Source organism: Phlebotomus papatasi, chromosome 1, assembly GCF_024763615.1.
Source record: "Phlebotomus papatasi isolate M1 chromosome 1, Ppap_2.1, whole genome shotgun sequence".
NCBI classification, from domain to species: domain Eukaryota; kingdom Metazoa; phylum Arthropoda; class Insecta; order Diptera; family Psychodidae; genus Phlebotomus; species Phlebotomus papatasi.
The window spans coordinates 3,645,042-3,659,056 of NC_077222.1; the positions used below are offsets into that span (position 1 = coordinate 3,645,042).

The following is a 14,015-nucleotide window of genomic DNA, read 5'->3' on the forward strand; positions in this document are numbered from 1 at the left end:
TCGTTATTTCATCAATTTGGTTAAAAAATGTCTGTAAGAATTTTTCTTCAAGCTTAGTTTGTTCTAGATTCTATATTTCAGAACTCTGAATTTTTTCTACAGGTCAACTGATAGAACGCTTACTCTAGGACACTACGGTCTGACTTCGAAGTGTTTGAATTAAAGTCAGTTCGCTTCCCGTTCTATATTTAATGTTTTTAAATTATGCGCTTTGCAAAATTGTAAGTAGAAAACTTTCAATAAGACGGTGACAGCCGTACGATTTTTTGACAAGAAATAGCATGAGCTGAGAGGGAATTAGCTCTTTTAAGGTAACTAGCCACTACACCTTTAAGCACCCATCTCAGATTCTCCAGAGTAAAACGGAAATAATCCATAATCAAAATCTAGACATTAATCAATAATTTATGAACTTATGAGAAAACTGTCTGAAAATTGGTAACATCCCTTATGCATGTACTATCCATCTACAGATGCTGCAGATGTGTAACTACGTAGCATGTCAGAGACCGAGAAGGCGATGTCACCGCAACAGTTTTAAAGCGGCTCAAGAAGAGATTTGAATAGTAATGTCGGCTTCAGACTGGAGATTTAGCCCAGATCCCAAAGGTCTCAAAAATCTAAATAACAAGCAATTTTATTAATTTTTCAGAATCTAATGGAACATTTACCATTAATATCCAATCCTAAACAACAATTTTTTAAAACATCGTGCCTGATAAGGAATTAGAGGACTTAAGTCAGATGGCTAAGCCTTAGGTCTGAAGCCCGTATAACGTTTATAACGGTTAGGGTTTTGGCAAACGATTACAATTCATTGGGAATAGGTTTACAATAATTTGACATGGCCAATAGGAAAGCTTTTTAGTACATCTTAAAACAAATTCTGGGCCCTCTGCCTCTCTTTTAACCATAAATATGCAGGGTGGACTTGTATGATACAGGCCACCACTATCATCTTAAAAGTTCATCCTAAGTTTACTCCGTGAGATACCCTCTTGACTGGGCCTCTGACTGTGGCTCATGGAGCTGATTGTGGGCGCCCTGTGCATTATGACGTGTCTACTATTGTGTTCTGTCGTTCTAAGCCTTCCTAGCTCTTCGCGCGCCTAGAAATCCAAACCTCTACCTAGGGTCCTTAGAGCAAATTATCCGGAAAACCAGATAACCAGAAGTCGTCGGGAAGAGGTAATCACTCAGGGAAATACATCAACTATCTCCAGAGCTTTCGGCTTGGTCTCCAAGCCTTCATCAGTGGTCAAGTCTTGTAATCTTTCTCTGAGACTCGTTCAGGGTTTTGGTCAGGATTACAATAGGGCATAAGACTGACTTTGTCAGTGCTAACAAAGAGAAATTCCCAGCAAGACCCAAGACAAAGAAGAAGATCCGAAAATTCTACCAAGTAATACAAAAATTGTAAAAGACAATCTAAAAATAGTGTCCTCGTTCCTTCTTATGCCCTGTTATAATCCTGACCAAAACCCTGAACGAGTCTCAGAGAAAGATTGCAAGACTTGACCACTGATGAAGGCTTGGAGAGCAAGCCGAAAGCTCTGGAGATAGTTAATGTGTTTCCCTGAGTGATTATCTCTTCCCGACGACTTACGGTTTTCCATATTGTTGATTGTGGTCATTAAGGTTTTTCAACTAGGAAAAAAAAATTTGGCACTATTCTCACGGTGCTGTATTTGATGAGACCAGAAAGTTTTTCTTCGACGACCATATGATCAGACGCCGTTTAGAGGTGGCTGAACGACCCTCTCTGTAGTGTAAAATCAGAAAAATGTTCTACAGAGAGGGTCGTTCAGCCACCTCTAAACGACGTCTGATCATATGGTCGTCGAAGAAAAACTTTCTTGTTTCATCAAATACAGCACCGTGAGAATAGTGCCAAAAACAATTTTTCCTTGTTGAAACACCCTAGTGGTCATGCTGGCACTAATCCCTTAATATGTTTGCTCCTGTTGCCCTCTCCTTACGCAACGATAGCCTTCTTAACTAATTGAAATTGTAATTCATAAAATTGTAAATTTGTATAAATCTTGGCATATACGATCTGTGATTCAGGAGCAGACGCAACCAAGCATTAATTGAGGAGAAATAAAAGCTTCAAGTATTTTACCAAGTTTGGTTGCGATTTAATGTGCGTTTTGCGATAACAAAACTATTTTTCGTCTTTAGGCTATAATTCTTGTGAATAACGCATATACAGTCACAACTAACAATTATGTAAGCAAATGCAATACTTCACTTGCCAGTTTTTAATTTTGGGAAGTCTTTTCTTTGGCTTGAAGTTTCTGGAGACCCGTACTAGTTTGTCCGAGGGCGATGTTGTGGGGGAGAATCCCTTACCTACGGAGCTTATTTCACGTTTTTATCAAGTTAAATTAGCTTATTTAGAAATTATTCTTGCTCCCGGATAAATATCCCGTATTTCTCTCTGGGTATCCACATCCAGTCAGTGTCCCAAGTGAAGCAAAATCGTTACTGATTTTTTTAAGGTTAATATTTGTGGCGGAAGCGGAGGATAATTTTAGAAAGGGCCGGAACTTCTGTGGAATACCACCGATCTCCGCAACGATCGGTGCCACTCTGATCGGTCTCATAGAGGTAACCCACCTGTAAGAACCAATTTCCACAGTAGCACAGCCACTCGGTACAGAAAGGACAGAGAAGGATAGGGAAATATATGATCTTTATCTACTCCCAGATGCGACAAAAAAATGATGGAGAGCTTTTTTTGATTGTAGCGCTACATATTAAATACTGTTGGAAAAAGTTTTGTTGTGAGCTTGTTTTGAGGCATACCCCGCCTAAGAGATGCTACATAACTCAGTATGGAGCGAAGCTCATGCCAAATGGAATTTTACTTTCATCTGTATACTTCATGTGAGCAACACATATGCACCAAGAAGTAAGGCCGCGTTTGAGGAACGTTCATTTTTTAGCTCCATATTGTGAACTTCTACTTGATGCGTTTTTGCAGAAGCATTAGATTATCTTAAATATCCCCGCTTCTTTTATAAGTCAATTACAAGATTACTCTCTGACTTCTGTTGATACTGGGCTCTTTGAGCTACTTTGGTAAATTCCCAATTTTTTTTTAACTCGATTTAGGGGTATAATTAAAAGGTTTTTGATCACTGGTCTAGATCAAAATGGTTAAAATGTGTAGCTTTGATTTTTGGATTTTATTACATTTAGGTTCCACTTCTGCTGAGAACACTTTTTGTACTATTAAATTTCAAATATAAAACCCGTTATTTATTTCAGGCGCTTTTTTTTTAAATTGATATCACACCGTGGTGACGCCAATTTTCCGCGTTTTTTATGCAGTGTTTTCATTGAAATGCATATGGTCATCAACTCCCCTCTAAAGCGAGATTTTTTTTTAAAAAACAGCGGACGTATTACTTTGGGGTGATAACGCATGGTTTGTAAATTGCTTATGTCGTTGCGTTGTCCAGCACAAGGGAACATAGTTGTGTGATGTACTTGGGGATAGGATGATGAATTAATAACAGAGAATTGAACACTCACCATTGTGAAATAAAGTCGGGATTTATGGAGTAAATGGGTGTTGTTCGATTGACGTAGTCTGTGGAATTGACACCAGCAGCTACAGCCTCGAGAACGAGGCTTCCCGTGTCCATTTCTTGCACACACGCTTTTCCAACGACTGCGTTTTCCACTCTCTCCCAGCAGATTTTCAATATCGTGCGACCAGGGCTTCGCTGATACTTCCCCCTGGTCTCTCGATGTCTTCTGTCACTCCAACTAAATCCACATCTTCAATCACATGTCATCTAGTGCACCATGAAGCAGTCATAGTGATTTTCCTGGAATAAACGTAAAGGCAAAAAAAAATGGGAAATGAGGAGATAAATCCTTTGCATTTAATTTCGCCTTTGATTTCAGTATTTCAGACTAATGTGAAGTTGCTAAATTATACTACAGGGAAAGCACATTTCAATTAATTTTTGACCTTTTTGAGTAGTAAACTCGAAATGGAAACAGTAAGCTCACTTTATGTACTTTTACTGTATATATTAATTAGATTTCGCAGGATTCCCTGGGAATGTGTATTAAGCACAAACTTTTATTCCGTTACATAGCATTTCGATTCCATCCTCATGGGGGTTTAAAACTAAATAAAAATGAATATTTCAAACATTTTGTATTTGCTTAAAGTCAACTTCCGCTGCAAATTGACAATATTTACTAATATTGAGTACTTTATTCTGAGAAATAAAACTGTTTAGAGAGCTTTTCGCTTTTAGGATTAGAAGACTCATCGAAAAGTTCTTACCAACATTGTTAAACCTTTTAGCAAGGACGACAAGCAATTTAAAGACACAGTCACTCTGTAAATTATTCAATTTACTTAATCTGATTTTTTTGTGAGTTATTACTCAACTCTAAAATAAATATAGCAAGAATCTCCGATAGATTGAGTTATTTTTGCAACCTCTTGAACATTAAAAAAAAAGATTAGGAACAGTTCTCAGCGATATTTCACAAGAAAGTATTGCCATCTTGAGAAGAAAGATATATCTTGTGCAAAGAGAATCAGACAATTTACTTGGAACTCATGTCAGTTTGGGAACTAAAAATTGAGAACAGTTCTCAGCGCCTTTCGTGCAAGAAAAGTCAGGCATTTCACTGAGCACAGTGTTACTCATGTCAGTAAAATCAGAAAATTTATTTGGAAATTGTCAACTCGTGTCAGTTTTAGTATTAAACAAATTGAGAACAGTTCTCAGAGCCGTTCGTTTAATAAAACTTTACTATTACCCTGTAAGAAAAAAGTTACATGTGGCAATAAAATTATACAATTTATTTGGAAATTGTCAATTCATGTCAGTTTGGGGAACTAAAAATTGAGAACAGTTCTCTACGGCATTAGTGCTAAAAAAAATTTGCCATTACACTGAGAAGACTGTTGCTTGTGATAATAAAATTAGGAAACTTATTTGGAAATTGTCAATTTGTATCAGTTTGGGAACAAAAATATTGATAAAAGTTCTCAGTGTTATTCGTGTAAAAAAACACTGCCACTACATTGTCACTTCCTCTGTCAGTAAAATCAGATTTTTTTTGGAAATTCTTAACTCGTGTCAAATTGAGAATTTAAAAATTGAGAACAGTTCTCAACGACATTGCAAAAGAAAGCGCTGCCATCGTGTGAAGGAAAAGGTTTCTTATGTCAATAAAATCAGACAATTTATTTGAAAATTGTCAACTCGTTTCAGTTTGGGAATGAAAAAATCAGAAAAGTTCTCAGTGCCATTAGTGCAAAAAAAAACCCATTAAGTAGGGAAAAGATTTCTTCTGTCATTATTGGGCAATTTTCATTGGGAAATTTCTCAACAAATTTATTAGAAAATTTTCAACTCCGTATGAAAAGGGGTGATTTTGGGCTTGAAAATAAAAATTGAGAACAGTTTTCCACACTGTTCCTTTTGGGACCAGCGTCATGCATTGAGTTTTCTTCTGCCACCTGCATGACAGTGAGTTGTCAGCTGAGAGAATTCCCATAAAAAGAAAATTGTTTTCATTTCACAGTGAAAGTGTTTTAAGATGAAAATTGGAGGTAAAAATAGAGCGTGCAGTGAGAAAATGTTCCTTTATGCGGGATACGGTAAGACCAGAAAGTCTGACTTATGGTAAAGGTGGTCCAAGTGTCAGAAGTGCGTCAAGAAAAAGTATTGTTGCTGTTCTAATGTGGTAATGGTTACAATATCCCCTCAATTTCTTGCTTTAATTTACGTACAAAACGATTAAAGATATCCTGTTCCTGTATTAGTGATTTCACGAAGGTTCCGATTGTTTTCATTCATCTTGACCAAGAAACTAAATTAAAACAACGAAATATCATCGATATAGTCGGATTCAAAAATGGATTTTTTGTGAGCTTTTGTGTGGATTGAGAATTACAAAAATCTGAAATTTATCCCAATGGAAATGGACCATAAAGTCAAACAATTTATCAAGTAATTGGGAACAGTTAACTCAAGCTTTTAGCTTTAGTTCAGTTCAGACATGTTTAGTGTGTCGGCTAATTAAATACATTATGCTGATTGATTTCTTTATTTTTAGTTTTTCTCTGTTTGAATATAAAGATTTAAAGATTATAAAGAAAACACTTATTTTGATAAGAAAATATGAGATATCATCGTCAAACAAACTTATCGTAATTTTTAATCACGAACGAAAATGTGTCATTGTTCTCAATATTCAGATTGGGAACAGTTTTTGGCAATATATAAACCCCTACACTATCTTGTTAATATTATTGCTGGGAATTTTATTATTGAAATAGATGAATAGTTACGATTTTATAATTTATTTCCCTACAAGTTTTAAATTATATGGATTATAAATCGTAAAAGTTTGATGTGTTGTGCAAATAGCATTAATAAAACGATGTTATTTAATGGAAGAACCATACGAAAAACCTGTTGATTAAGTATAAAGCAACATTGCTGTGTATATGGCTAACTTCAATTTTATCCAACTCTAACAAAGTTAGTCTTATAGCTGCAATGATGCCACAGTTGAATTATAAATTCTAATATCGTTATACCTTCATGTGAGGCCAGTTTATTTAAATTATATTATGAATTTCACCAGGAAATTGTACATCATTCTCACTTTTGTGCTTCTGTTTTCTCTTCTTTGTGTCAAAGAAAAAATGCCATCACATGATGAAAATGTTACCATTAATTTGCCTACCCTCGAGTGTCTGGATGGAAAGTGTATTTTGGTTAAAAAAAAAAATATTACATGGAGAATGAAGAGATCCTCAACGGAAGGATAGTCTGTCGTTGACATTCACCATCACCCAAATTAGATACGATGACCAACGTGTGGTCTGCTGGATGTCCGGAATGAATGACATTGCCACCCACTGCGTATCCTCTCAATAGACATACAGCCCTTTAAGTCCAGACTCCCCTTTACTTCGATACCATGGTCAATTTGTATACATATGAGTGCCCCGGGAACTTTAGGATGATGATGATTAAGCGGGAGAAAACGCTTCAGTGCAAGAAATTTAATTTATTCTCAAGTTGCTAAGGGATGCTCAGGAGATACATTGGGGTTTGTGTAGTATCCAAAGGTAAACGCTTATATCTCTAATCCCAAATATATTCAAGCATATAGGGAACTTCCTGTTTGCGGATCATTTTGGATTCATAAATTCTTTTGTTTACTCATTCAGTATTGATTAACCATTTTCCTCCAATGTGCACGTAAAGGAGAGACCATTTAAACAATATTGGAACTTATCGCAACATGTATGGTTTAACGGATAACCGTTGGTGGCGCCACATTCGCAATTACATATTGACAGTTTTACAAGAATCAAAAGAGAAGAATTCCTCCTATATTCTAATTTTGTTTTTACTTAAAACATAGAAAGTACCCAAGGGGCATTTGATATCCAAATAATGTGTGTCTCAAATATAACCAACATATTTTCAATGCAATCGAGCTATTTAAAAAAAAATATAATGTATGAACATAATGGAGGTATATTATCTAAAAATTATGTGCGTTGTATGCCAGAAATAAATAAAAAATAAATAAAATAAAAAATAAAAATAAAATAAAAAATAAATAAATAAAAAAAATAATTTCGTGAAATTGTATGAACATTATGTTCTGATATATTTTAGTTACATTTGTTCCATAAAAGACACAAGTTATATATAACTTGTGTTCATTTTGTATGACGCTGCCAGATTATCAAAATCTTCTTTTGTTTACTAGGGTAAATTAAGCTAATTCGAAACCTGTTGCAAATGGAAACTTTTCGCTACTCCAAATGGAAACATCATTTTTTTCCATACCTCAGTTTCATTATTTCGTTAATTTTGCTCCAAATTAAACGAAAATCCATTCATATTCACAAATATTAATTAATGAATTTCTCAGAAAAAATAAAAGTGTACATTTTCATCATCGAATTTTTCATCAATCAACCATGTTTTCTAATGAAAAACACATTAGAGTGATTGTTTATTATTACTTTTTTGTATATATATGTAATATTTCTGGAAGAATTATATGAAATTAAGTGCTAATCTTTATTGTTAACGGTACGTGAAATTTTCAACTGTTATAATTATGTATTTCGTGAACAAAAAGGGTTTTTCTGAAGTGTTTGCAAATGCTTCAATAGGAAACCTCGGAAATACGATTTTTTGGAGAGATTTTCTTATTGTTTCAGATGGGAAAGGAGAAAATACCAGGAATAAGAACAAATCCTGCACTCAAGAGCACTGTTTGTCTCCAATTAGAAAATTTTCCTTGTCTCCATTTGGATTAATTTATTTCCAATAGAAGCATTTTACACTTGTGTGTTTTTCTAATTATATTTAAAGAATTTTCACTAAACAGTAACATTCTAGAAGACTCAAGGAGCAAATTTATGTAATTCTCTTCAGAAAAAATATGAATTTAATGTGTGGAATCTCCTGTCGAAGTTAAAGCGTCTGGAAATGGTTTTGATTTAGGACATTTTTTGTAAAAATATATCAATATTTTTTAATGCTAATTTTACACCTTTTTAAGTGTAAAATTAACATGAAAAAGGGTAACTTTAACCCCCAATACACCTAAAAAGGGTAATATTTACACCGATTTTGGATCAATACTGCAGGGTATAATTAACATTTCCAGAATGTTATTTTAACTTTTTGGATTTCTCTCAGTGTAGAAGAGATCAAATTTGACAAAGTAAAGAAAAATAGTGACTTAATACTTTATTCGTGAGAGCTAACATTTTGTTTCTTTAAGCATTAAAACTGCTTCCTGATCTTCTGTCGTTAAATTAAATTGCAGAAAGTGGATAAAAACTGTCCAGAGTGCCGAAAACGTCAATAAAATGCATGAAATTTCAGTATTTTTGACATTGTTTATGGTGAAGTGATATTATTGGTAAAAGGAATCTGTAATGTAAATATAATGTACGACATAATGTAAATATTATAACAAAAATATGTAAAAACCTGTTTTCTTCTATATTTCTTATTTATTCGAGTTATAATTTATAATATCACGATTTTATTTTACGGAGACAAAAATAAAATGATGGCGTGGAAAATTATAGAAAATTCGCGGAGAAATTATGCAAAAAAACATTTGTGTGTGGCGATATTTGTCCACAATTGTGTTTAAAGTGATGTATTATATCAATACAGGCAGTAAAAATCTGAAATCCATAATAAGCTGTCTACACATTATGAGCATTTTTTAAAAAAATTCTTTAAAAAAATTTTTAAAGAATTTTTAAAAAAAAAACTGTTTTTTAAAAAATTTTTTAAAAAAAATGCCTCCACACTAGACTTAATTTTTGTAAAATATTTCTGACAGATTACTCTCAGCATTTCGCTTGGGATTATTTTTCATGAAAATTTGTCATTTGAGTGGTGGAAAAAGTGTAAAAAGTGTTTGTTGGAATTCCCTGGGATAGTTGTTAGTGAATGTTCGTGGAAAATTTTCCAAAATTGCAAAAGTGCAGTGTTTTTCTACAGAAGTTGTTCCCAGTGGAATCAATATTCCGGAGTGTGTGAACATAACCTCAAAATGTTATTGTTCCCTAAAAATTTTGTGTGACTATCGCAGTTATTTATGTACAGAAATTGTTTTTCTTTGCGATAATCTGGAAACCAAAACATGCTCATCAGAAGAACCGCAGAAATTACTCGGAAGGACAAATTTGTTACCAGGAACAATGGGTAGAGTGGAGAAGAAGGTGTGCAGCTCAAAAGATCCTAGATTCCATTGATCAGCAGCTCTTTCTGGAAAAGCTTCAGGACTTCAGGAAAACTTGTGGATACGTTTGGATGAACAGGAGTATTTGTAACCAAGAACATTGACGTAAGTACTATGAATATGCTAAAAAAACTCGCTGATTTTATTGCAAAGCTATTCCTGCAAAAAATTCAGGACTACAATTGGAAGAGCATGATAGTGGATGAGGGGAAGGACTTTGAGGAATAATTAGAAAGTGCTTCACCAAAATTCCTGCAAAAATTGATAGAGTACAACTCTACAAATTTGATTCCGGATACTGGATGACACTGATTTGATTCCGGACACTAGTGATAATTATGATAAATTTTATGAAAAATAAATTCTCATATCTTGGTTTCCAATCCGAAATCTTTTATTGGTTATCCGGTGTACATTAAAGCCTTCTCCCTCTATCCACTACTGTCCAAGCAGGAGTCCCATGGAGGAAGCAAAAGTTTGCAGCCATCTCATCCTTGTGCTTCCGGATGGGAACATTTCCATCGTGGTTGAAAAGGAGGAATGATGGGAGGTGGTTCTGGGGCTTCAAGTGATGGGCTGTGGTAACTACGGATGACTCTTGTATGTACTAGGATCTCCTCAGTGGCTCTGAATAAGTCTATTGTCTTGATTGATTTACCAGGTTCTCATGTTCCAAAATTCTTCAATTTCCTTCTTTCCATTCATGTTTTAATTTGGTGCACGAGGTTACTGTACCATAACAATCTTCAAGAATACACAGACATCACAACTTTCGGCAACGTCAAAAGAAAAATCAGCGAAAATGTTCCTCCAAAGCTGGCTTTGATTCCACTGGGAACAACTTCTGTAGAAAAACACTGCACTTTCGCAATTTTGGAAAATTTTCCACGAACATTCACTAACAACTATCCCAGGGAATTCCAACAAACACTTTTCACACTTTTTCCACCACTCAAATGACAAATTTTCATGAAAAATGTCTCGAGTTGCTGTGATTTTTTAAAAAATTCTTTAAAAAACTGTTTTGTAAAAAATTGTCCCAGTGTGTAGAGGCATTTTTTTAAAAGAATTTTTTTAAAGAAAAAACCTTGATTTTTTAAAAAAATGGGTCGTTTTTTTACAAAATCGCCTACACACTATACAAATTTCTGTAAAAAATCCAGTTTTTTTAAAAAAAATTTCACTAGTCTGGAGGCGATTTTTTTAAAGAACTTTTTTTAATGTCATTTTTTACAGAATTTTTTGATAATGTGTAGACAGCTTAAGTTTTTTCAATGATACGGTGGAAAAAGCAATAAATTTATTCAACTTTATTTTCTTTAATTTCCTAGCTTTTTCCTTGAGATCAGGAAGAAAATTTTGTTTACTAATATTGACTAAAAGTGCACGATTCACAGGAAATATGACTGAATCCTTGAGGATAAACAATTATTCATTTGAGGAAAATATTTAAGCAAGTCTTAAATGAAAATGAAAAAGAAATGACAATTCTCCGATCAGTATTTATAAAATTGATATTAGCCGTACTCACTATGGCGTTGTTATCTCGTAATCTCCGTAATATGTTATCTTGTTATAATTTTTCATTTATAAAATACATTACGAGAACATAACGAGATAACGAGATAACGATATTACAAGATAACAGCGCCATAATGAGTACGGCTATTGTTTAGTGATTATATTTTATTTAGTTATAATTGATACATTTTACCGTACAAGATGACGTGATTATATCTAAAACAAATAATTGTTATATTTTGGATTTAAAAATTCCCCATTCACTTATATATGGACCTCTTTTATGCGGTTATATAGAAGAAATATGTAAAGTATTCGCCATCATTTTTGTATAGATGTCAGACATTTCTACTCGTTTATGGCGATAAATGCTCCTTGGGTAACTTAACTATCTTTCTTAATTTAGAAAAAGCATATAGGATAAATATGCCAAATTGCGGCATAGTTGCATGCTAGCGCCAAAGTCTCAAGTTTGAAATGTAATATTTTTAATACAAATAGAATTTTTACTACTTCTACAGAATTTTTTACTACTTCTTCTTAATGAGTATTGTTTGGAAACTCGTAGAAAGTTTATCGACTATTTTCTCTACAATTATTCTTAATACATTTTAAAATGAATAAAGACGTAGACATAGCTTTGGTGGTATATTTCGGCCACCTTTATACTCTAAGTTCCTTTTTTGTTACTTTTTACATTGCATAATCTCTAGATTATGCAAAAACTAAAAATTCATGAAAATTCGAGGAACAAAAAAATGGCCGGAATTGCAAGCTGGTCGAAATTTGCAACACTTACCCTATTCTATGATAAAATAAAGTACCTAAAATATCCTTGTACTAAAAATCCTTTACAAAGTCCAATAAATCACAAAATTATCATACAAATACATAGAAGATGTTGAATTTTGTACGAAATTTGCAAATCGAAAGGCAAAAAATTTGATTTTTGTCGTGAAATCAAATTTAATATTTGATGGAATCTATATCATATTCTGATGCATACAAATTTCTCAATTTTACCATTTCGCTCATCCCAAATGCTATTTGCACATGCGAAAGATATTGCGGAATCTTATCCTGAATTACATACAATTTTATGCACAAAATTCAATATTTTTGGCAAGAAGCGGAAAAAGGACGAAATGAGAATTTACAATAAAGATTTTTCGATGTAAAAGTCTGACTATTTTTTATTGTTTTATTATTATTCAACAAAAGATTGAATTTCTTTGACTTAAATTGTGTAAATGTTTTTTTTCTACCCCTAATTTGCCATTCGTTTCACGTGGCTAAAATAAGAATTTCCTTCCCTACCTCCCGCTAAACCGGAAAATTTCTAACACGCTATTCGGAAAGTAAAAGAAGAAGCACAAATAAATTATGCAGCCAAGCACACAATTCCTGTCTTGCTAATAAGTCCTTTGGTTGGAGGGAAAAGAAATGTTGCGGAAGGAGCTTGAGTAATCGGGCCCTTTGAGCATAATTGTCGACTTCCGCGAAAACACGACGAAGAGAAAATTTTCCGTGTGCCCCAAAGCAATTTTTCCAGCACCTTGAGATGTGTGAAAGTTTAAAATTATATCATGCAATGCAAAGACGAAAGACGTCGAATGGAATAAAATGTCGTTGGAAAAAGTTTATGTTAAATAAATTTTTCAAAAGAAAATTCCTTATGCCAAATGCTTACCAATGGGAGAAAATAATGAATTACAGATTATGGTTTTATACTTATTATTTTAATCTTTGAGTTCGTATAGGGGAGGATAGGGAAGATTTCAGTATCTTTATTATCTAATTTCATCACTATACAAATTAACTGAGTTTGATGGGTTAATTGAGTCGAGTAGAATGAGTTAATTTCTGAGTTGTATTTTAAATTTGAGTTTCAAGTGTTTAACCCTTTAACGACGAGACACTTGTTACCGACTGAAAATCAACAATAAAAATTAAACTGGGAAACATAATCAATGATAAGTCTTACATCTAGCCTTGGAAAGTCCAACAGAGTCTGATTCGGTGTATTTTGTGCTTCTATGGACGATAGGGACAAAAATAGCCCAAAAATTTAATAATTTTTTTGACAATACCAATGAATATTATTTTTCGCTCTAATGAAAAATATTACGTATGAGTATTATAGTTTTTATTTCCAAAAAGATTTTGTTTAAAAAAAAATTAGAAGTATAAAAAATTAATAAAATCAATTATGAATTTGAGAATTTAAAAATTCGCCATTTTTGAGCATAAATATTTACTACATGGCAAATAGCTAGAGACTTGCAAGAAATATTCTAGATTCCTTCAACCTTCTACTTTACAATTATACACAGAAATAAGAAAAAAATAACTTTAGGTAGTCAGGAAGAATTATTTTCTTTATGGGACACCGGTGTTCCAATCGTCTTTAAAGGGTTAAACCTACATGGCGTTTAGAAGAGGGAATTTTTCTAAATGTCAAACGATTCAAGAAGACGAAGAAGAAGATTAGAGTACCAGAAGTTTCTGGAGATTTATGTGAATAAGTGGATGTGAAAAATAAAGCTGCTGCAAAATTATGTTTGGCAAATTTTCTGTCTTCGATCCGGATATTTATCAACAATTATATATTCAAGGTATTCAAGGTGTGTTTGTCAACAAGGAGGAAGCTCCGGAGAGTGAAGATCTGGGAATATTTTTAACTAAATTGGTATTTTTTTTTAAAGGTATGT

The 14,015-nt window shown here is 33.4% G+C and overlaps 1 protein-coding gene across 1 annotated transcript in view; it reads right to left on the bottom strand.

Moving 5' to 3' along the window:
- Positions 1 to 3,653, bottom strand: part of LOC129798749 (muscarinic acetylcholine receptor M4) — a 63,261-nt gene extending 59,608 nt beyond the window's left edge. Inside the window, exon 1 of the mRNA XM_055842062.1 lies at positions 3,541 to 3,653. Coding sequence (XP_055698037.1) covers positions 3,541 to 3,653 — 113 coding nt within the window. The remainder of the gene's footprint in view (positions 1 to 3,540) is intronic.
- Between the last annotated feature and the right edge of the window lie 10,362 nt (positions 3,654 to 14,015).